The sequence below is a fragment of the Montipora capricornis genome, chromosome 6 (assembly GCF_036669925.1).
Source record: "Montipora capricornis isolate CH-2021 chromosome 6, ASM3666992v2, whole genome shotgun sequence".
NCBI lineage: Eukaryota > Metazoa > Cnidaria > Anthozoa > Scleractinia > Acroporidae > Montipora > Montipora capricornis.
The window spans coordinates 58,155,465-58,179,656 of record NC_090888.1 but is presented as its reverse complement, the minus strand read 5'-3'; the positions used below and the strand labels follow the sequence as shown (position 1 = coordinate 58,179,656).

Here is a 24,192-nt window from a genome sequence, read left to right as displayed (position 1 = left end):
CCTTTGAGAATTTATTTCGTCACGAAGTGATTTTAACCAAGAACAACCAGAACAAAGAATATCCGAGGCTCGCTCGACATATAAGGCGGCAAGGCATTGCCATGAAAAACCAAACAATCGTTTTTTGTTTGTTTTTGGGAGTGTTTAAATTTTCACAGACGTCTAAATTTAGGAAAAAGCAAGGGACATTTTTATGCGCCTTCCTCTATCTTTATTAATTGAATTTACCCCGAGTTGGGAATTTGGAAAATGTTTGTAAGCCATTCTTGCACCTACTGTCGGCCAGTTCCTCTTTAAGCAAATCATTAAATACCCTTTAACTTTCGCAAAGAAAAAATCTTCCTATGATAATTAGCAGACGTCGTCCGTTCAACACGCCCTTCCTGATTGACGGTCATCATTGTGAGTCCATCGAAAACAAAACGATGGCCTACTTTCGGTCTCCATCGTTCCCAGGGCTTTTCGCGGTCGACGGATAAAGGGCGGAAAATATCCCTGGAAACGAGGCTTGACCCAAGAATCAGATAAATTACTTAAATCAAATTTTTGAAAATTGTTCAATAAATTGTTGTTAAAACCTAAATAAAAATCTCTGAAAGCTCTCCACATAGTTAACATGTATCTCATTAAAATTTCTGTTTGAAACCTTAATTCGGTGTTATTCCACAACACTAATGAGCTCCACCAATGGATCTCTCACAATTCGCCTTTACCTCTGAATTATCCGTACCAGTTTATTGCCATTTCCTCCTTCATCAACTTTCACCCCAACTATCAGAAAAGCCAAACATATAGATATGCAAAATAGCACGATTCACTCTTCAGAAACGGTTTTTCCACCTGCGCCGGACTCGGATACTGTGTGTGCCCATACCAGACTGGATCCGAGACTACACGGTAACCTCGCCGCGCTAACTCAGCACCAGTGCCTTTGTCTGGCTCGCCACAGAGGAGTGCGAAGAGGAAACACGGCGAGGTGCACCAAGGGAAGCAAGTAATTGACAGTTTCCTCGTGACAACGTATGACGGTGTAAACCATAAGTTGATAGGTTGTTACAGCGACAAGAATAACAAACCCCCGCTTGTACCGATTGTTACAGTTCTTTGTCGCCAGCAAGGAGGAGTTGACTTGAGATCGGGAAGGCTGTGACAGCAAAAAAAAAAAAAATAATAATATCACCATCATCATTTTAACCCAACGGAAGGAATCAGCTTAATCTTGTTGATCGGTCTTCACCAACGTCGGGAAAATCAAATACCACCAGGTCTCGTGGATTCGAAAGTAATCGCAGAGATTTTGGTTCACCAAGAAGGAATTATCATCAAATAATTTGTTGTACGCAACTCACCGCTCAAAGGATTCTGGTCATGCACCTCTCCGCAATGGAACTTTCGCTTGTGGTGGGGCTCTTTTCCGACAAAGAGAAACACATAAAACTTAGGCCGGTTAAAAGAAAAGAGGCCACATAAGGCAAAACCCAACCTGTCTAAAGGTCTACGGCGGGTAGGGAAAACAAAGAGGGAAGGAAAACCATTTTCTTTCAAGTGCGACAATTTTCAGTAGATAGAAGCAGTTTCCAAGGCATTTCTTAGTGACATGATCCCACCAACCAAGAATATTTATTTCCACAACAAAGAAACGAATACCAATTATAAACTTACCTCCCATACGGTACCGGAGGTTTTGGTTAGACTAAAGAGGATTTTTTCCGTGGCGTGTGGGGATCCACTATGTAGGAATTCCAAGATTAATTGGGTGCCTCTAAATCTAATTTTTTCGAAATAGACCTTTTTCAATGTGTTGGCTCATTTAACCCGCGCTCGTCAGTGGAGTGACAAAAAAGGACTCTCTGCTTTATCATAGAAACAACGTTACTTGCGATTAGCTGGCAGAAGAAAAAGAAGACAAAGCCTTAAGAAAGCACACACTTGTATGCAAAACTACGTCCCAACTTTGCCACGACCGTGATTCTAATTGCGCAACACTGATACACTAAAAAAAAAACATCTCTTATCTCGATGAACACAAACATGTCAAACTTGTGTACCTTCAAATTTGGTCGATACTGGGAGCAATCTACACTGCACACATTTTCTTCTCCCAAGCATCCCACCGGAATACCCTAGTTCCTGGGTACAGAGCAACCCATACGGATGTCCAGACTAGATCATTTTCTCCGCCAGTAGAAACCCCCGTCACTTGACAAGTCTCCAGTGTGATACGCTGTGATCTCGTTTCGTAACCGAATCAGGTTCGCTGTCCTCCACAGCCATTGTACAAGTCGTCTGACGTTGTCCATTAAAACTGTCATTTTTCCCTTCTCATGACCACACCACACTTCACAGATGTACTCTGCCCTTGGACTGTTACAATCGTCGGAGTCGTCCGGTGAAGAATCTTCCGTCATCCCCGGAGTAGTACCCCCTCGGGATTTCGTTAGTGGCAACGCAGCTATGGAGTGTATTGGGTTTCCGTTCCGTGGTACACCAGGTTTGGTAGAGTTCGTGTACAGGGGGTGCCCCGCAGGGTTGTCGGTGTAATGGTAATGGTTGCTTATGTTATCATTGTAAGCTAACACAGATCCGTCTGCCAACGCCACTAAACCCAGTTTGCTTGCGGAACATGAATCATGTTCATTATATACCTGCGTGCAAACAGTAAGGCTTAGGAGAAAAACTAATGACGACTCGATGGAGAAAGGAGAGGGAAAGCGTTATGTTCCTCTTATTATATATTATTTTCGAGTTTTACTTCATCCTTTCTTTTCAAAATGAGTTAACATGGGAATCTTTGACATTATTTCAAAATGGCCGCCATTTTAAATTTATTTCTTTTCATTTAAATAACCTATTTTTTACCCCGGTTGTTGGTTCAAAATTTTAAAATACTATACATCTTTCACTTTCAACCAGGCAACCAGGCCTAATTTGAATTTTAACCCTTTCAGCCCCGAGGGGTTCCCCATTGACGAGTAAAATCGTCTGGCGTTAGACAGAGTAAAATCTATAAGTGCCATTTGGCACTATCGGGGCTTAAAGGGTTAAACTACTGTAGAAATGTCATAATGACACGAATCACCACCAAAACGTTTTTGTAAGCTGGCTTGGGCGCACTATGAAAAAAAGATGAGGAGTGAAACATGACTGTGTGGTTTATCAAACGGGTTGCTAAGGTTAAATTAACCGCGTACGAAAGATCCGAGAAAGGGCTGGCGCTTGAGACGTCAGCTCACAATTCTTCTTACAGCACAATGGTAATTTATCTTCAAAAACTCACTAATAATTCACGAACCTAACAGCCTACCAAGACACCGATAAAAGGTCGAGTGCATGAGCTTTAAACCCGATAGAACAGGTCGTCACTTTATTTCTATCCCCCAAACTGGCATTTCCCTTTCTATTCAACTTACACGACATAAAATCTACGTTAGACTTCAAATCTACTTCAACGAAACAAACATTTTAAACAAGCTGAGAAGATTCACAATAGGCGAGGCAAAGAGTTGAACCCGGATCGATGGCTTTACCTTGCAGTTTCCAATGTCCACTAGACTAACGAGACAAGCTACTGGAGAGTCGAATTTTTTAGAGTATTGACTTAGTAGTACCCAGCAAAACAATTGAAAGTTAATCGTCTTTAACGGGTTTTTAGACCTAAATACTGTAGATCAGCGCGGCTTAGCTTAAAACGCTACTTCTTGTTGAACTTAAACTCCAATTCTGCCTGTTTTCGTTCTTTTTATAGCGGTAAGCTTGTCATATTAAGATGGGATATTGCGTCGTGTAATTGTTACGAAACGTCCAATGTAGGGATGGCCATAAGTGTTTCCGAGTTGATGTCTGCCTCCTCTTTAAAGCGAGTCTAAGTGCGAGTTTTTGTGATGCTAATTAGTTTTTCTTTACATTTGAATGACATCTAATTTTCACAAGAAAAACTTCGCCCGGCAAGGCCCGGCTTGGTTTTTTTGTGTTTCTCTCACAATTTCAACCTTTGTTTGGACGCGCGAGGGACGTGCTTTTTTTGAAGCCGTGCAAAAAATCGTAGCACGTGTTTTCTCGGGTCTAAAAACACTCGGCTACGCCTCGCGTTTTTAAACCTGATAAAACACTGGTGCTCGTTTTCCAAACAGTAAATCATCAACTCGTTTGTTAACACCAAAATTATATTTTCGTGAATGGAGTAGACTCAGATACGCCAGTTCAGTTATTACAGGCTTATATAGTCAGCCCACCAAACAGTTCTTCAAACCTGTTTGACCGGATCGATCCCTGACAAAGCTGCTTGTATGTCATTGCGCAATACACGTGTAATGTACCAGACTCGGTCCCAAGCCACACGGAGCTTCCAACACTGCAGGCTATCCGAATTTGCGACTTACCAACAGAAAACTCCTGCGTAGAAGGGGAAAACAGACAAAAAAAAAATTCAAATGCGAGTTAACGACACGTCAAGATCACCATGCCTGTGCACGAAAGAAAGAAATCGAGGCCATCTTGCTGTATCTTACATCTTTTGTTCCTCCTAGCTAGTTAAGCTTTTTGGTTACTTTGTAGGGGAAATTGCACAAAGTTGTGTTTGTCTCTCATGCAACTTATGTTGTTTGATGTTCATGCCCGCACGAAAGGGACGCATCAGACGCACGTCAGAGAAGTCAAAGTAAAGCGCTAATTTAGGCCTACAAGAACCACAGTGGGGCCAGGAGGATGACGGACAGTGGAAGAGGGGCGACCCAAGGTAAACTGTACCTTAATGTAAGAGACAGTGTCAAGGGCATTACAGAAGGATTCGATTCAATAGCATAATGTTTTGTGCAAAGGGGCACGCTAATGTTTTGGAGCACATCCCATTTAAATGTCAAATTCAGGACAAATGAAAGAGTCTTTAATGTCAACGAAAACACCGCCGAGAAGTGATACTGTTATTCGCCCTTGTCACACGGCGGCCATATTGTCCCGGGAGACCAAAAGAGCTTTGTTTTACCACGCCAAGCCTCACAGTGGAAACCATGGGGGCGAGGCTTGGCGTGGTAAAACAAAGCTTTTTTCGTCTCCCGGGACAATATGGCCGCCGTGTGACAAGGGCGAATTAAATCCCACGAGTTGAACTGACCTTTTTGTGGTAGCACCGGTCTCGACTGTAGCCAACCACGCTTATTTTCCCTGCACTCGACTCGCTCCGACAGAGCCATACCTCCGAGCCAACACTGGTTCTGCCGTTTTGACTGACAAGTGACCCAGCCGTAACAGCGCAGTTCAAGCCCAGCTGAAAAGCAGAAGTGAAATAAGAAAGAAAAAAACCAAACGTTCTGCATGTGTTGATTTTGTGGATGCGACAGCAGCCATGTTTAAAGAAAAATAAGGAAAGGACGGCCTTCTTGGAGGATAAAAAGATACTTTTTTGAAGTGGACACTTCATGATACGAACGCTTTGTCATGGCTAGCCACCAGAGAAAATGATCTCTAGGCATGATACAAACTCACGCAAAAGAAGAATGAGGTCAAAACATCTAATTTTTGGGGGTCTTTATCCACGTGAACTAACCTGTTTATCAAAGGTGATGACATCAGTAAGGCGAGGAAACTCGGCAGTAGATGAGAGCAATGAGATATGATGTGACGGTGGTCTCCGTTCTGCCTCTTGTTGCCAGCACCAGGCCATTAAATCCAACACGAATACTGGAGCTTTCTTATCCTACCAAACGCAATTCATTAATTAACAGGGACCTTAAAGGAAACCTCCACTAAAACAAGAATACAACTTTAAAATATTAAACATAATGTTTACAATCAAAATTGTTCAAACGTTTTCTAATGGCATCCTTTGTATCCGAAATAAATGAATTTCAAAAACGCTTGTTTTGGTTTTCAAATTTCCTGGGCGCTGCCATCTTGAATGATTGTGACGTGTTATAGTTGCTCTTTTGTATTTGCACAAAGAGCTTTTGTTTTAAAACAATAGGGCAACCATGACACGTCACAATTATTCAAGATGGCGGCGCCCGGGAAATTTGAAAACCAAAACAAGCGTTTTTAACATTTATTTATTTCGGATACAAACGCTCCCATTGGAAAACTTTCGAACAATTTTGATTATGAACATTATATTAACTATTTTAAAGATATATTCCTGTTTTAGTGGAGGTTCCCTTTAAGCAACGACGACGACGGCTACGAGAACGCCACAAATTTGCATATTCAGTGGGCAAAAACAATAGCTTTGCACGCCCAGCACGTGCGTTTTACATTTTGATACATTTCTTTACCGTTTTCGTCTTGGCTACGACGTGAAATGATCAAATTTGAGGTCATGTGGAGGACGAGAGCACCTGACGACGAATTTTCAATTTTCTCTCTAAATATCCACACTGTTCTCATTAATTTCATTCTCGGAATGAGTATTCACACTTTCCAAGCCGAGCGACATGGAGCAACCACAAAATTATTACAATAATGGAAAATCATATTTTAAGACATCGTTCTCGTAATCGTCGCCGTCGTGCTTGCTTAAGGTCCCTAAGGGAAAACAGCGAAACCTGCTGAAGTTTGCTGTTTGCCAAAACTCATTGCAACGTCGAATTTGCAACAATAAATGTTTAATATGTAATGCCCACGTGGGATGGATGACAAACTAGTTTCCCATGTTTCCCACGGGCACATTACACATTAAAACTCTATTCTTGCATTTGAAAATTTGAAGGTGTACTGCTTTGTAGAGCCCGCAGACCAGCGAGACACATTTGGGAGTTTAAACTGCCCCTAACCCCAAAATATTTTTTTCGCGAAAATGAATCTTTGCACCTGTTCGAAACGCATTGCGGCCATTTTTTTCATTTTTCTTACAAATCCTGCCATTTTATAGGCTCCGAAAGTTGCGAAAATCCAAGAATCTTTTGTTCACGACCGAGTCAGAAGGGGAGTGGGCCTATTCCTGATTTGACGTCACAAACTAATTTACATTGCATTAACTCTTTGTAAAAATGCATGCAAAGTAGATTGTGACGTCAAATCAGGAATAGACCCACTCCCCTTCTGACTCGGTCGTGAGCAAAAGATGGTTGGATTTTCGCAACTTTCGAAGCCTATAAAATGGCAAGATTTGTTACGAAAAGGAAAAAAATTGGCCGCAATGCGTTTCAAACAGGTGCAAAGATTCATTTTAGCAAAAAATATATTTTGGGGTTAGGGGCACTTTAAGAACCGACGACGGCTACGACTACGACAACGCCACAAAACAATAAGGAGCTCACGAAACGAGGAAGACGACGGCTACCAGGATTAAAATACGAGTTCGCGTTATTCATATCCCTACGAAACTATTTCATGTCGTTTCGCGTTAAAAATGTGTAGTAACTGTCGAGAAATTAAACTGGTATGAGTGAGTTGGAAGCGTAGAGAGAGAACTGAAAATTTATCGTCATGTGCTAACGTCCTCCACAGAACCTTGAATTTGATCATTGAATTTGACAGGTGTCCTTGATTCAACCTTTTTAATATGACAAAGGTGTGGTAGTTCCTCAAAAGTAACACTGATTGCATGGGGGAGGTAGGGATTCGAACAGGGTACTTAAATGCCCAGACTGAGAACATGCAAGAATACATTACATATCTTCCTTAGGTGAAAGTGCCGCGAAAGTTTTGTAAGAGATTGTAGGCCAAGTCAATTTTCCATGATTTTATGACAAGGAAGCAGCCTAACCCATTGACTTAAAACGTGAAGCTCGATCTCTTTCATGTGAAGCATGCTTCCGAGAAGAACTAATCATCATCATTAATCAAGTCTCGAGTATCCAGAGAAAAACCTCTCGGAGGAAAGTAAAGAACAAACAAACTCAGTCCACATATGACGTTGAGTCCGGGAATGAAAGGAGTTCTACACCAGTGGAAGATGGGTGCACCAACTCAGCTCCCCAAAAACAAACAGACTGGCAAGCATCCATGAGAATTTCAAATTTTTGTACCACTCTATGTCAAAAACTCACTCATACACCAAAACTGAAACCTTAATTTTTCTATCGTGTGCTACTAATGGGCGCTATAGAAAATTACGAAAGTGTCATTAGTGCTGACCACCTAGAAGTTGTTAGAAGCACTCACACATCACAAACAAAATGTATAAAAAGATACCTTGGCCGTTAATGGAGGTCTTTGTCCCTCTACAATCAACTGTTTAACCTGCGCAGCATTGAGGTCATAGAAGGGCTGATGAAGCGTGACCAACTCGTAAATGTACATTCCGAACGAAAAAGAGTCCACTTTGTCCGTATACAGCTCCTTGCCGACATACTTTTCAATCTCAGGCGCCATAAAGCCAGGAGTACCACCAAGTCCCTTCATTCCGGCCAGCGCTGCTGACCGACTGATACCGTAGTCTGCTAATTTGATGGTAACTTGGTGGTTCGCGTGATCTGAGCTAGTGGGAGCTGGGAACGACCAAACTAAGATGTTCTCTGACTTGAGGTCGCGGTAGATGATGTGATGGCGATGCAAGTATTTCAGGGCAGAGGCACACTACGGGAGAGCAAAAAAACTAATCAGAGTCAAAGCCAATCCGTCTGCAGAGGGGAAGGAATCACAGTTTTCCGACAAAACTGAGATATCTCAGCAACGGCGGGGTAGCCAACCAAAAAAATTGGCACGCATTGCGTACGTGTAGTAGTGCAGTAACTTGACACAGTGCTTTATTCCATAACTGTCAACTCAGCTGCGTTTTGTTTTCCAGGAGATTCAATTTGTTTTTGCGTAAATAGTACACGATATTCTTTGGGTACCGTAATCATTATAGTGCTATGGTAGATGTCTCAGGTAAATAGCCCCCGGAGAAGACCTGTGGTTACTAGTAAAATACAAAACCCAGAAAGATCAAAGAAAATAAAAGGGAATCGAGAAACATTGGCTTCTAGGCTGACATGAAGTCCCCTTCAACTTTTTTGTCACAGCAAGGGTTTAAGCGGTGTACTCTAAGCGTCTGACAGCTTTCCAAGACAAAAGTCCACTGAAGTTAACCTTGTCCGGCGGGGTTAGTATCTGGATGGGAGACCTCAAAATATCACCTCTACTATATCATTAAGCACCACCCATAGGAAACCCAAGTATCTCGAGATGTTCAGAACGTATGCGCAATAACAACAGTAGGCACAGTCCTTAAGCTCTACCATGGATTCACTATTCATACCTGCACAATACATTTCTGCATGACGTAAGCGTTGAGACGCACGCCAGCCCTCTTGTAGTTAGCCAGTATTCGGTCCAAGGCTCCCTGAGGTGCGAATTCCAAGATCATGCAAAACGGGTTGAGACAGTAACCTTGCAACGAGACGATATTTTGATGCCGCAAGGGGAGAAGGATGGACATCTCTTGACGAACAGTCCTTTCAGAAAATATAAAACAATATCAAATCGTCAACCTACAAAGCCAATAGAGCGGTTTTCAATTGAGTGTCGAAAGTAATAAGCGAATTGCTTTGGTTTTGCATTACTTCACTCAGTGAATGGTTCAAAGTTCTCGCGCCACTTTTTCAACCAATCAGAAGTAAAACCAAAACCAATCGTGGCTCGCGCGTGCACAGTTTCCCGCGCTTTGTGTCGGCTACGTATAATTACTTCGAGTTTTGATTGGTTTACTGGATTGTTGCTTTTGGTTTTACGACACTTGATTGAAACTCGCTCTAACACATAGATGGATAAGCTTTGAATAGGAATTAGTGGGCGATCCTTGAAAATCAGCTTTGCTGAAAAAAAGTAAGAGAAAAACGCAGTGCATAAAAAGTATGTAGGAAAATTTAAGCATGCGCAGTAAGGTTAAACAATGATAGAAACAAAAACAATCGATTCTTGAAGAGGATTGTGTAAGGTTAAAAAAATTCGTAGTACTACGGATGCAGGGAAAAAAACAGACACCGAAGAAATATACCTCGACGGAATTAGATCGGCTGGGTGAAAGTAGTCCGGAGAAGGACCTGTTGGCAGTGACTGACGTTTCGACAATCTGAGCGGAAGCCATCTTCAGAGTCAAGTGACAATTGGAAATTTAAACGAATGTACTGATGCTCTGGTCTGTATTTTGATTGGTAGTGGGGAAAGAAATGTGATTGGTTGTGGGGATATTGAGTGGTGATTGGTGCATTACGATCCGGTTTACGGTAAGTGAAGGTCGTACAGACCAGAGCATCACTACATTCCTTTGAACTTCCAACTGTCACTTGACCACTGCAACGGGACTTAGCTCTTACCTGTAGGCGTCATTAAGCTCGAAGGTTGGATTTGCTTTAAGTCGTTTCTTAGCCGCTTCAGCCATCTGAATTTCCTCCGGTCGCGCATCATCACCAACTTCATGGTTCAGCGGCATCTTCATAGCAATAGTAATTGATTTCCCGGATGACAGCCTCAGTTCTCCGCGAAACACCGAGCCAAACGTTCCTTTGCCTAGAAACTTGCCACGCGTAATGTCAGACCCTTGGATGTTCATGTTTGGAGCAATATCTTCGAACATCTGAGGAAGTAGGAAAATAATGTTTTTTTAGTTGTACGCGACGAAAGGGACCTTGAAAATAGTGGCGGAGATGTCAAAAAAAGACGTCTTACAATGTTTTTCTAGTGAAGCTATGATCCTTGCAGTTATGAACGCAATTGCTAAAATTGCATTCATAATTACAAGGAACATAGCTTCACTTGATTTCATATCCGCAGTTCGATATATATCATCTCGTTCGTTGATTCATTCATCATCTGAACATATGAACCTACAGATGACCAGCTACTAACATCAGTGGCTTAATACCTCAGTCGGTTAGAGTGTCGCACCGGCATCGCGAGGTCACGGATTCAAACCCCGTTGAAATCCTGAATTTTTCAGGCTTCTTTACGAAATTGCTAAAATTGCGTTCATAACTGCAAGGATTATAGCTTCGCTTGATTACATATCCGCATTTCAATATATGATTCATTTCATGTATCATCTCGTACAATGTTCTTGCAGCTATTCGACTCGCCTAAATGAACGAATTGACCAGAAGCAGTGTTTTGTGTTCACGTTTTCCAAATTAGTCAAGATTTGGAGATTTTCAGTTTTTTTTTTTGCTGTAGATTCGAAATGAACGAGTAAGGAATGTACAAAACACTTTCATTTAACTCGATTGTTTTGTAACGTTCTAATATCGGTGCGAGATGATATCCTACAGTTTTTACAGTTTTGGCTTTGACTTGCTCTTGGCATTACCGCATCAAATTGACAAGGGCTCACGTGATCGGTGACCAATTTTATGATAACAAACAAATACAATATTGGCCAATACAACCAAGACAAATACACTGTTGGTCAAGAAAGACAAATTATTGGCTGATACAACATGGCTGCCACTTCTTTCTTTTCTTTCTACTTGCTGTCGGAAAAACGTGATGGCTGCCGTGACGTCATAAGCATACGTTGTAGATGGGTACATTGAACTACCTTTCCTCATTGCTTCTGACAGGTTGAAAAATGCAACGAAGAATTTAACCACAACGCGGAACATCGCGAACACAAAAAGTGTAAAATCACTGGCTATACTTTATGTAATCCTTCTTAATTGCAGTGGCCAATTCGAAAGCGCCGGCACCAATTTCAAAATGCTTATGCTTTCCTCTATTTTTCTCGTAACAATGTAAATCCGTAACCCCTGTAATTAGTATAAAATATCTAAAAAGTAAGTGTGCGAAAAAAAGATTGAATTGAATTACATGCTAGTTCGTTTGTTCTTCATGTTTTTTTTGCCACAGAGTAGCATCAAGTTCACAAGAGACTTACAACATCCGGAGCTATTTCTTTGAGTTCCAGCTGACCATGAACGGCACATTCCAGGGGCTCAGTGTTGTAGGCAGCAAGTACGCACTCTTCAAACTCGAATGAGTAAATGACCAAATCATCACTGCTAGGACGCTTTCGGAGAGAGCCGTATTTACCAGATCCACGCTGAAAGCTCCCAGCACTGTCTGTGCTTCCTAAAGAAACGAGAAATGAAAGAACATTGCGTGAAAGAACCAGCATATGCATGGAGGACTACTAGGGCACAAGCATTGATCTCGCTAAAAGACTGGATGATCGAACATTCATTGTTTGAAGTGAGACAAGACAAATTCGCGGCGACCATATTGTTGGGACCTCGGCGTATTACGGGGTACGAGTTGATAGTCAGAGGAAAGCAATGTGGCAATGTTGTAAACACCACTTTCCAATATTTTCCGCATAAAATCGATTCACCCATAACTTCCCTCTCTATACGAAGCTTAAGTGATCACAACAAAATGGCGTCGTGCTCAAGTCTTCTTTTGAGATCAGTGGGTGCAAGCTTATCACCCATTAAACCATATCACTAATAGTAAGTTCCTAGTGAATACTGGGTCGTTCTAGTCCTTTGTGGGGGCAAACAGACAAAATTGCCGATTTCAAATGATCCGCTTCACTGGCCGTTAGCCCCCACAGAGGACTGTAACTACCAGAAATTCAATAAAAGTTACCGTAAGCAAAATAGTCAAAGTCTGTACGCTGCTATGATGGGAAGCATTGGTAGCAGAGACAAAGACGGCTACGAGAACGTCATCTTACATATCTTCACGTTACTATAACTACTTTGTGATTATTCCAGTTCTTAAAATGTAGAAAATGTTAACTAAAGTACGAAGCTGACATGAAAGTCGGGTAATTTTTTTTGTTATCATTGCAGTTTCTTGTTTTGCAGAGGAAGCCAAAAGAATGTACCAAACTGAAAAACACGTTTAAAGCGAAAAAAGCTCTTGTTTTTGCTTAATTAAATCTGTTGCTTTGTGACGTTCCTGCTGTCGCAACTCGAGTCGTTTCTTACGCTACCCAATTAGGGTGAACTCTGTTTAGAGGTAAAACGTGTCTAGCGTCAGGCATTACTTGAGGACAAGTTGATTTCGAGAGAAGGGAAAACCGATGCATCCGGAGAGGTGCTCCTTTTATGACCCCACCTTTACTCTCCCAAGGGAGAATCGGAATTTGCCATACCTGCTTCCTGCTTTTCCTGGCTCGATGCGTTTTGATCGGATTTCCTCGTGTTGGAGTTCATATCTGCGACGTCGCTTTCTTCACTCTCGCTGCTATCAAGAGTTTTAGCTCTTCTCCGTCGCCTTGCACCATCCCTGTCGGGAGAGCTCTCACTTCCATTGCTCTCACTTCCATGGCTGCCTCGACTGTCGGTGCTCTGAAAGCGAATAACGAATTCGTTGAAAATACGAAAAGTACATCGCAGGCCCGTCCATTCTAATAAGGCCTACTTTTGTATTAAACATGAATCCGAGACCAAGACTCTTCGATATGCTCCTGTTGAATCTCGAACATATTGAGCTTGGGCTACAAATTTCGACTCGCTGCTGGTAATATCTCCTGACGGTTTTTCTTCTGAGGTATCACTGTTTTTGAGCCCCTTACTCTAAACAAATCTTAACTCCAACGACTGAGTTATAAGCGAATTAGTCGAAAGTTTGACATTATGACGAGGCGATGGAGAGCCCAGTACGGCCAGTCTTGGTGTTCTCCTACGTTTTTAAAACATGGCTTTTTTTTTTCACACAGCCTGTAAAGCATCCTCAGTCAGGAAATTGCTCGTGCAGCTTGTATAATTGTAAAAAAAAAGTAAAGTCTCCGCTTACGAGCCAGAAGGCTCATCAGGCCGGCGCTTATCTCCGGTTTCATTAGCATGAAGCGACTAGGAGTATTTATACTCCCCCCTGGATGGGATGCTAGTCCATCGCAGGGTTACCCCCAGCTTTACGCCGGTACCCATTTATACACCTGGGTGGAGAGAGGCACCGTGAGAGTAAAGTGTCTTGCCCAAGAACACAACACAATGTCCCCTGCCAGGCCCCGAACCCGGACCACTCGATCCGGAGTCGAGCGCACTAACCATGAGGCCGCACTAACCATGAGGCCACCTCTTGTATAATTGTAGGTCCACAATAATACTCTCAGCCGACTTGGTCTCTTCCTTAGCAAACCGGCACAAGAGAGTCTCACCTGATCAGACGTGTAATCGAAACAACTTGAACTTTCTTCTTCAGTTCCCCGTCCACTGCTTACAGAACCAAACGTGAAGCGCTCGGGTTCGGAGGGCAAACGATTGTGTCCAGGGACCTGGGGAGAACCACTAATCACGTCCTGGGGCAGTGGGCTGTTTGAAAGGACTGGGTAAGAAATAAATCGATGTTAGACATAGGCGTGCAATTCTGTTCGAGACGTGAACACCATTAACAAAAATACTCTTTTTAATAAAAAGACCCTCAAAAAGTTTCCCAGAAGAAAAGCACCAATGGTATTGAATACCCCTTTATTTATTTATTCATTTATTTATTTTCTTCACTGTCTTTGTTTTAAATTTTATTCAAACTCAAGTAAGATTACAAAAACGGTTCGAAAAGGTGAAAAGAAAAAAATAATAACAAGAGAGAAAATAACCGGGTAAACTTATACAAAAAAAAAAATAAGAACTGAGGACAGACATTACTTTTGATGAGAGAGTACGAACAGTTTTAATAAGGGCAAGATAGGCTGAGTAAAATTCTCCTGAGACGTAACAAGAATCTTCTAACTGTTAACTACTAGTTGTTTTGGAGAAAACAAGAACATTAAGAGGCTAGGCCGCGAGAGGGCTTGTTCTACCCCTTCTCTTTCTCTCAGCCCTGCATGTGAAGAAAACCTACTCGCAGGCCAGGGAAGAGAAGTTGCGCTGTAATCTTCTTTAGTTCGATATTTTTTAATGTATCACCACTTATCACTGCTTTCTATCTCCTTTTGATTTGTTTAACACCTCTAGTTTTGAAGATATTCTGAGCCATCTCGAACGTCATTCACATACAGTGAGCTAAAGAAAGCTGCAGTTTAAAATCCAAACGACCAATTTTAACGTTCTTAGCACATGACAACACAAATTATAGTTATACTTTTTTTGTCGTCATTACCTTCTTTATCATCATCTGGCTTCCGAGCAAGACGAACAGGACTAGGCCAAGGTGATGCACTGGTGCTGCTCCCATCAGTGGTTGACAGATGAACAGCACTGTCCTGACTGGATAACACCACAGAAATACCAGTCGACTCAGCCGTATTTTGTTTCACACTTTCTTCCTCTTCCACTCCACATACCACCATAATGCACTTGGGGCACGGTACAAGCCGGGTAACCAGGCGATGTCCTTGAACCGTGGTATTGTCAAGACCCGGGAACCAGTCGGTGATGAGGTTATCCATGTGTTCTGCAGTTATGGCAACTAAGCGAGCTGCAGACTGAAGGTTACTGTCTATCACAGACTTAACTTTGAAGCCAATCAGTTTAGAGCCCTCTCGACGGTCTGAGGAAGAAGATTGAGACAATTGAAGATCTAGATTTGTCACCATTAAACACCTTCTCGGGCGTTAGCCCGTCGACAGAGCGTTAATAGGGAATTTAAGATCTACAACGGTGACGGTCGACGAAAACGTCACCTCAAAACATAACTTGGCTCTATCATAAGTCTTTCGCGATTATTCAGTCTCGTTCACGTCCTACAATGTGGGCAAAGTATCCTAATTAGGGAATTTAAGAAACGACGACGGCTACGACTATGACAACGCCACAAAGCAATAATATCATTGGTTAAAAGAGCATAAATAATCGTGCTGCACGTGCAGCACGGATTTTACCAAGTATCTCAGCGGTCCTCTGCATAACGACGACGTGAAATCACTAAGGGCGCGTTCGATTGACCGTATTCCGGAATAGGAATACATGGAATAGAAGTTAGAAATCCTTCGCTATATCCACAGCGTTCTCACCAATTTTATTCTTGGAATGTGTACACACACTTTCCAAGCCGAGCGACTTGGAGTAATAGCAAAATTATTACAACTTGATAATATATTTAAAAATTATTCCATGAGCGCGCGTTGGATATGAGATGATAGATAGCTAACGAGGCGCGTAGCGCCGAGTTGGCTATAACCACTCTCGTACCCAACAAGCGCGAGTGGAATAATTGTTTTATTAAAAGCGCCCCCAAAATATAGAAAACTAGACTACAATGAAAATAAAAAGGCCCAAAAAATCACGCATATGCTTGCCGTGTTTGTAGATCATGGTATAATGGCTCATAACCCATGATGGCTTAGCCAATCAAAACTCTCGAATTGCATTATCCAATGATCCAGTTTTTAATAAAATATAATATCTTCGGAAACGTTCTCGTAGCCGTGGTCGTCGTCCCTGATTAAGGAAAGTAATAGAGAGATTTAGGGTGTGTTCGATTGACCGTATTCCGGAAAAAGAATACATGGAATATAAGTTAGAAATCCTTCGTTTTTACGGAGATTCACATTAAAATTGTCAAACATCCGCTAAAACGCTATTTTAAACATATTTTTATTATCCTTGCTGCTTCGAAACGCGCCAAACATACCGTTTTAATCATCACTCCACGTATTCTTATTCCGGAATAGGTTCAATCGAACCCGCCCTTAGCATCACGTTAGGGAGTTTAAGATCTACGACGGCGACGTCAACGAAAACGTCACCTCAAAATATAACGTTGCACTATCGTGAGTTTCTCGCGGTTTGGCCATCTCGTTCACGTCCTACAATGTGGACGAAGTATCCTGAAAATAAATTGGTACGAGCGGTTTCAGAGCAAAAAGAGAGCACGAAAGATTCACATTTGAAAGCTCACGTTGTCGTCAAAACCTCATATTTGGTGATTTCACGTCGTTGTTGTGCAGAGAACCGCAGTTTTATGTGCTAGTATGCGTGCCGTCCTCTTTTAACCAGTGATATTGTTGTTTCGTGGCGTTCTTGTTGACCACCGCGTCGCAGATCTTAAAGTCCCTATTTACGTCTGACGCGAACGGCAAAAGTGACCATGATTTTCCCGCCATTTTTCGCGTTTGCCGGCTGCCGCTTGCCGTTTCTACGCGAAAAAAAAATCATTGAATATAGCGTCTTTTCCTACAAACAATGTTTAAAAAGACTCCAAGTTTTTGTTTCTTGTTAACTAAATACTCCAGATTAATTAATATAGTCCATTCCGAGTTTGACGTGGGTCACGCGAACATAAAGTCACAAGCTTCATTCTATTTTACGTGAAACGTGAAGCCCACGTTTGCCACTTCACGTAAACGTAATGCTCGATCTCTCGAAACCTCCCTTTGTTCGTTGGTCAGTTTACTTTAATTTATCAACTCAGTTAAAACTAATCAAATTCTCGGGTTTCGAACACCTACCCACGTAGCAGCACAGTTTGTTTAGAACTGAACCAACTCCATTATATGAGAATGCAGTCGAACACACAGAAACATTAAATTTCATTTCTCACGGGGATTTATAAGCCAAAAATTGTCGGTCGTGGTTGAAAACAACTGCTTTTCTAACTTTACTATTAACCTACATTTTTTTTGGAAAGATATCGGGCTTGAATTCGTTTCACAAGCTTGAAAATTGTAAAAGAGCAAAATGGATACTTTTCCCCTTTGTTTCATTATTTAACACTTATGTTGTAACGTAAACCTTACTTCTCCAATAGCCCCTGAAACCACAATCCTTTTGGTCAAGACCAAACATAAAGACCGCTGGCCGGTTTGGAAACGTTAGAGATCGATATCCTCGGTGCTAACCAAAAGTATCGCAACCACGGGTAGTGAGAATAGAAAAGCATTTCTAACAATGATTCAGAGCGCGATTTAGAGCGCGTTAATATCCAATACCCAGTTTTAAATCGTTCGCAGGCCGACTGAAACATAAAAATGGTTTCAAGGGTTCTTATACGAACAGACTTACCAATACCATCTTTCTTTGTTCGGTTCAGTCTCTTTGGTCCTATCCTCCTCGTTTGTTCAAACTTCTGCATGCTGATGCGCACACCTGGCGTGACAACTTCTATGGTGGAGTAGCGTGACGTGTCATGGACCTCACGTCTGTAGTGCAAAGGATTAGCAATATCATCTGAAACACAAGAGGGGCAAAAGTTTTCTCCCAGAAGTGTAACTAAAAAGGAAAGTTCAAGACAGTTGATTCGATCAAACTCTGGAATGCTTGTTTCAATACAAACCTGGCGCTCCGTAAAATGACCGCCCTTCCAATTCACATATCCGAAGCAACTTGACGCCGAAACACGACAGCTCAACACCAGTCTTCCAGCATGACCACTCAGGCTGAGCAACAGAGGCTAGTTTCTCAATATCTCCTTCCTGTACAGGTCCCTCCGGAGACAGCTGACAACATGACTTTACCGCATCGCGGATTCGCTCATCTGGGATCACCCTACGAGAGAAAGAGCTGAAGCTCATAAAAATGCGAGCACGAATCTAATAAAATGTTTTCAATAGAAAGAGCTGATTCCACTGCATGCTCTCTTGGAAAAGATTGCAGTTAAGCGAGTCCACTCCTCTGCGACTGGAAACTACAACTGCTTTCAAGTAGCCAGCTGAAAATGTTTTAGCACCTCCAGTTTTTTTCCCATAAATAAAACCGTTTGAAAAGATTAAAAAGAACTCGAGGAAAGCGACACAAACTGATACCCACCGAGTGCTTATAAAACCTTCATGAAAATTACACTCCACTACTTCTGAACCTTTGACCGTACGATCCATTCAAGGCTAAGCCTTCAATCCCTACCTTGTGATGAGTCTGGGCCAGAATCCACTGGGTACATAAGACATCACATACTGTCTTCGAAGCACTCTGCCTTTCGTGTAAGCAGTCGCATTCATAGCTTGAGCAACAGCATTACTAACCCCAGCAGCCACAGGCTGGTTTGTGTCCTGCTGACTATCAGGGAGTAGGGAGGGGACCAGGAGGAACTCCGCGCTCCACGGCAACGCAACTTCAAACTTGCTTAACAAGTTTATGTACTGGCTCATCAGGTTCGCTGGGAAACGCTCGCTGCGGAAGATTTGGGACAAGTCGGATCTCTTCATTACACCTGGGAGAAAGTAAGACGACAAGCGGCTTAGTGATTTTGACATTTTCGGTTTTCTCGCATACTTCCGCTTGGAAAGTTTTCTTGAATCGGCTTGGGCCTCTGTCTTAATCGTCCGTTGCCATCCATTCGAAGAACAACTGTTTCAAGAAATCGCAACTTCCTAGCCCCTACTTTAATATTGCAGACGTGGTTGCTGAGGTTTTCTTCTCGCATAGTAGCACACTACAACGTTCTCTTGTAGGAATTTCTGAACTGGAACCCTCGTCAAAAGTGATGAGACACCACATGGTACTTGTTAAGTCCTTTCCCCTCAGCCCCCCTCCCCGACAATGTTGGGTTTTTCTACATCACAGCAGAAATCCCATTCAAGTTAACATTGAATACAGGAAATAGAGGGGGTGGGGTTGTTTGCCAGCGACACGAAAAATGTCCAGGCCCCATTTTGGCAAGGTGTCCTAAAGAGGATTTAGGAAGATTGTAGCCCTTAACTGTTCATAATGCATGGCAGCAAGAGTTAAGTTTCAACCGAACAATGGTGAGTGGGTAAAAAGCTCGTACCGTTGTTGATGTGTGGATTCACTTCTCGAATAGTGACCACATGAGCTAACATGTCACACAACCACTGAGGATCCAAGAAATACAGGTCACGCAAAAGTGGGTCGTCATAATGGAGCAACACTCCTAAAAAGGATAAAGGAAAAACAGGTTACAAAGTGACATCCACCACTCCTCAACTAAGGCATGACGAAGGACAAAAGCGTCGAGTGTGGAATGAGCTGAGGCAGTCAGAGAAATAAGCCCAAAAAGACGTGAACGGGGTGGGGGGAGGGGGGGGGAGGGTACAGTTAAGTGCAAGGCGATGGGACCCCGACTACCTCCTATAAGTCTTCCTATCCGATCCAATGCTGGACCAGGTGACGAATGAATTTAACTTCACATGGTCATTAGTTCCTTTGACTTTGACATACAGCAACATGAAGAAAAGGATGCACACTTTGTTACTTCGAGTTTCTTCAAACACTCAGAAAATACTTAAGATGTAAGCAATCCGCACCATTGTCATGAAGGAAGCTTGTTGCCTGTTGCAACTCCTCTGGTCCTCGTAGATGCATTTTGTGTCTTGCAAGCTCCTCTTCTACTGCAGCACTGAAAATAACAACACCACTCGCGTCTGGGAATACAGAAAATTATCGTCACAGTGTCTCATAAACTTGGGTCCTTAAGTAAAGAGAAACATCTGTACTTACCCTTACCGAAAAAAAATACCGCTAATCCTTAAACTTACCTTCAATCTGCCAATCAGAATTTCGAAAATTACTATACACTGACGTGGTGAATAGTAAATGTCTTTATTATGTAAACACCAATGAAATACCAATTGAGCTTTCGCGTGAACACGTGATATCTTCACACGTGAAAAGAACACTGTTGCTATGCTTGCGTATGAAAATCACGCCTTCCGATGCCTTTTGTGAAATGATTTAGTATTTTATTGGTGTTTATATAATAAATAGAATATTACATGGCCGCTTGGAGATACGAAATTTCTCTTCTCTTGTTGACGTTTCCAACACTCAAACAGCAATTCCGTATCTCTAAGCGGCCATGTAATATCCTCTATTTATTTTGTGTTCCAGCGAAAGACATTGACAACTCGTCTCATTACAAAGGGAAAATCATACCAAAACTGCTCTGACTTGAAAACAGGCGTTTGATCGTCACGATAACATCTCTCACGGATCACACCAACAGCTTCTTCCACTGCAATGTAACTGGCTGGAATGGGTGTCTTCAGCAAAGGGATTCGACTTCCTGTAAGACAAAACATGTAGCACGAGGTCAACGCAAAGAAGGCAAAGACCAAGCTTTCCAAAGTCTACTGCGGTTCCAGCTGTTGGCGGAAAAGAAGTAAGGGGACGCAACCAATCCTGGTCAAAACTATTGAGACATTTTCAACTTCCTCGACTATCTATCTTATTAAATCTTATTAGTATCACCCAACTAGTGGACTAATGCGAATTCTGAATTTTGATTGGCTACGCTACTAGGGGACTATCAGTAATAGTCCTCGAGTAGCGAAAAGGGTGACGCTTTCTTTCGTTTTATTCTCAAATAAATATTTCTTCAACTTGCATTTGCTAAGTTTATTATTGCCTTTTCTGTCCGACTAGTTGGGTGATACTAAAACAATTAGACCCTTCGCCCTCAAGAGCCACCGGTCAATAGCCCATTCGGCTTCGCCTCATGGGCTATTGACCCGTAGCCCTTGCGGGCTACGGGTCTAATTGTTAATTAGTAATACTAAAAGAGTAGCAAGCGTTGAAAGAGCGCTCTGATTGGCTACCCAAATTCCAAATATCCTTTGCTATTCACCTCCGAGCAACTCCCGCGGGATCTGCGCCCGAAAACACTGTAATCGTTGCAGGAAATCATTTTAAAGTCATTTTTTTGTGCTATATTGTCTCACTGTTTTAGTATATACTAAAGTAAATATCCACCACTAGCCACCTCCACTTCGGTGAATAGTTGCTAATTGTTTAAGCTCCCCCTTCCTCCAAAAACAATGGTTGTATGCTTTTCTTTCTGGAAACATTCTGTCGAGTGGAACGGAAGGAGGGGACATTGTTCAACTCGTTTTGTCCAGGTTGTAGACTATTTCGTACTTCAGAATCAGGTTGCGATGTTTTCCAGTTGGAAAAAGTATCAACTACAAATTTCAACCTAAACCAGTTGGGGTTGAGATTAGGATGCAGCGGGCTCCTCAGTTCGAGTCCTTCGCAAGGCGAAGCCGCGCGAGAATTCGCCGGTGCCGTGGCAAAGTAAAATAAGATACCACGAGACCTTTTTCTTTGATCTCAAACGACGTCTTGTAGATAAGTTGTCGTAGTTTTTGGATGTTGTACCCAGTCCTACAGCTGACTTCGATCTTGGCCATCACCTTAGGCAAGCCTCGCTCCCGTGTGTTTATCACTCTCCCGCCAAACTCGGTAGAGATGTAGTTATCTGATATCATATTACTCAGATTTGTTAGATAATCTGATCTCCTGTCGTTGTCATCGAGGCAGTCATAGTGGGTACCTACAATAATGACTGAGGAGTCTGGTGCACGGGCCTATAAAACGAAGAAAAAGAAAAAAAAAGAAAACGCCCATCCTGAAAACATCTGTAATTTCTAAACGACGGCGTAGGGGTTTCTCACAAAAATGCCAAGATACCCAAGAACCATCTTTCAAGCCTCTCACTTCAGGATTGTGCGAATTGTTGGCAAATTCTTTGTCAGTAGCTCGAGGGAACTTTGAAGCTTGCAAGTACGTATGCATGTTGTGTATCATATTTCTACTTATAAAAACTCAGTAACGGTTCATTTATCATTAAGAAACAGTCACGTTTACTCACGAAATCGATTTATCCTCAAGCCGAAAAAGACGCATAGATTTAAACATGTTTGACCGGTGTCAATGTCGCAAGAACGTAAACAAGAGAAGTTTGAAAAACTTGACTTTTGTCAAATGGGTTTATTTAGTGCGAAACGGCATGAGGAAAACAGTGGGATCTGTGTAGCCTCCAAAATCAAGTGTTCCAATACGAATGAATATCTCCATGGAGATTTTAGAGCGGGAAAAAGAGGACGGGGTTTCTACTTCAAGTGTTACTTTAAATTCCCTTTCCCCAATTTTCGTGTGAACGCTTCGAAAAATATTTGAGAGGGCTTCGTTAGTACGAGAAGTATTCCTACGCATGTTTTAGGGTCTGTGGCACAATTAGCCACTTAAATCCTCGTTATCAGTCTTTGGACAAGACACTGAACGAGGCTAAAATATGGCTGACATGTGAGAACATCAACAGCCAATAAGAAAACGTACAATAGACATTCCGGCTTACCTGGATATTAAGCAGCCACGGTTCAATCCCACTGACTCCTCTTTCGCCATCTGTCACCTTCCACATGGCGATGTACAATGAACGATGCGAGAGAAAACACTGATGTGTGGCATAGTACTCGCGCTGAAAGACACCATGTCATCTAGGCTATCAATATCTTCAAGGGCATAAAATTTTCCAACCCGGTTCAGTTAGCTGAACGTAGGACTACCTCAGGGGAGGTCGTGGGTTCGAACCCTGGACGGACCAACCGTGGGGACACTCAAGGACTATACACCTTTGGCCCCGCCGGCTTCACATCTCTTTGAAATAATAAAATAATGTGGGACCTTGAAGAATCCACTCATTGTTCCAAAACGGTATTGGACGAAATGCCCAGAGTTTCGGCCTGACCCAGTTTTGGACGGGGTTATCTATAGCTCCTTCAACTGGTTGTAGACTGAATAACAAAGAGTGCGACCAAAATACCCCAAACTTCATTACAAGTTAGTCCAGAAAAGCACTGAGGGGAGAGGCTCGTAAATGTATTTCTTTTCTTCGGTAATCTCGATAATTGGGAGCTCAATTACGAGACATTTTTGAGCCACGAACGGCAAGCGCAAGTGAGCCGTTTTGTTTTTTAACTTGTCTCATTTAAGAGTCTCAGTATCTTTCCTCTATCAGAGACGCCGACCAGTTTAAAAATCTGATAGACTGCTATCCTGGCATGCCAAGTATTCAACCGGTTTCCGTCGATCGCTCAAAAACGTCTCGTGTTTAAGATCCCTATTAATAGACACGTTTTTACCGCCAGGGATTAATTAACTGCTTCCCTCACCTGTCCACCAAAGTCCCAAGTACTAAACTTGATACTCGGTCTGTTGTCTGCTCGGCCGAACGCAAAATCAGTCTTCTTCGGATAAATCCAGTCACAAACATCCACTCCAACAGTGGAGATGTTGACATCAGGTTTCTTTCCACGACCTAAAATAACAAGAGGTCAAGTTAAAATAAAGTAAACCGTCGTTCCTCATTGCCAAGATTTTGTGCAACGCATTGACAAGACAAGATGTATGAGACATTTTCTCAGTTGTGCATGCATGTTGAAAACGGAGATGTTCTTTGGTGATAATTTTGTTTGTTTTTTTCTAAAATTAAGATCGAACTTATGTTCTGTTAGGAGTGTTCATGCTTAGACCCGGACACCAAATGGGAATACCCCGTATTTTAGGCTCGTGAGAAGAGATGACGGCGAAGAAACGAAGGAAATCACTTCTCAACGATGTGGTCAGAATTCATATCGAGGTTCTTGCTAGAGTGGTTTTCAATTGAGTGTCGAAAGTAATTTGCGAATTGCTTTGGTTTATAATTACTTCATTCAGTGATTGGTTC

The 24,192-nt window shown here is 42.2% G+C and overlaps 1 protein-coding gene across 1 annotated transcript in view; it reads right to left on the bottom strand.

Annotated features, from left to right (window-relative positions):
* Window positions 1-24,192, bottom strand: part of LOC138052654 (leucine-rich repeat serine/threonine-protein kinase 1-like) — a 71,759-nt gene that overhangs the window by 24,217 nt on the left and 23,350 nt on the right. The window contains exons 13-22 of the mRNA XM_068899195.1: window positions 23,639-23,784; window positions 22,822-22,944; window positions 21,781-22,051; window positions 20,622-20,751; window positions 19,994-20,085; window positions 19,498-19,620; window positions 18,633-18,939; window positions 18,067-18,278; window positions 17,796-17,960; window positions 14,953-15,342 (exon numbers count right to left, since the gene is read on the bottom strand). Of these exons, the coding sequence (XP_068755296.1) occupies window positions 14,953-15,342; window positions 17,796-17,960; window positions 18,067-18,278; window positions 18,633-18,939; window positions 19,498-19,620; window positions 19,994-20,085; window positions 20,622-20,751; window positions 21,781-22,051; window positions 22,822-22,944; window positions 23,639-23,784 (1,959 nt within the window). The remainder of the gene's footprint in view (window positions 1-14,952; window positions 15,343-17,795; window positions 17,961-18,066; window positions 18,279-18,632; window positions 18,940-19,497; window positions 19,621-19,993; window positions 20,086-20,621; window positions 20,752-21,780; window positions 22,052-22,821; window positions 22,945-23,638; window positions 23,785-24,192) is intronic.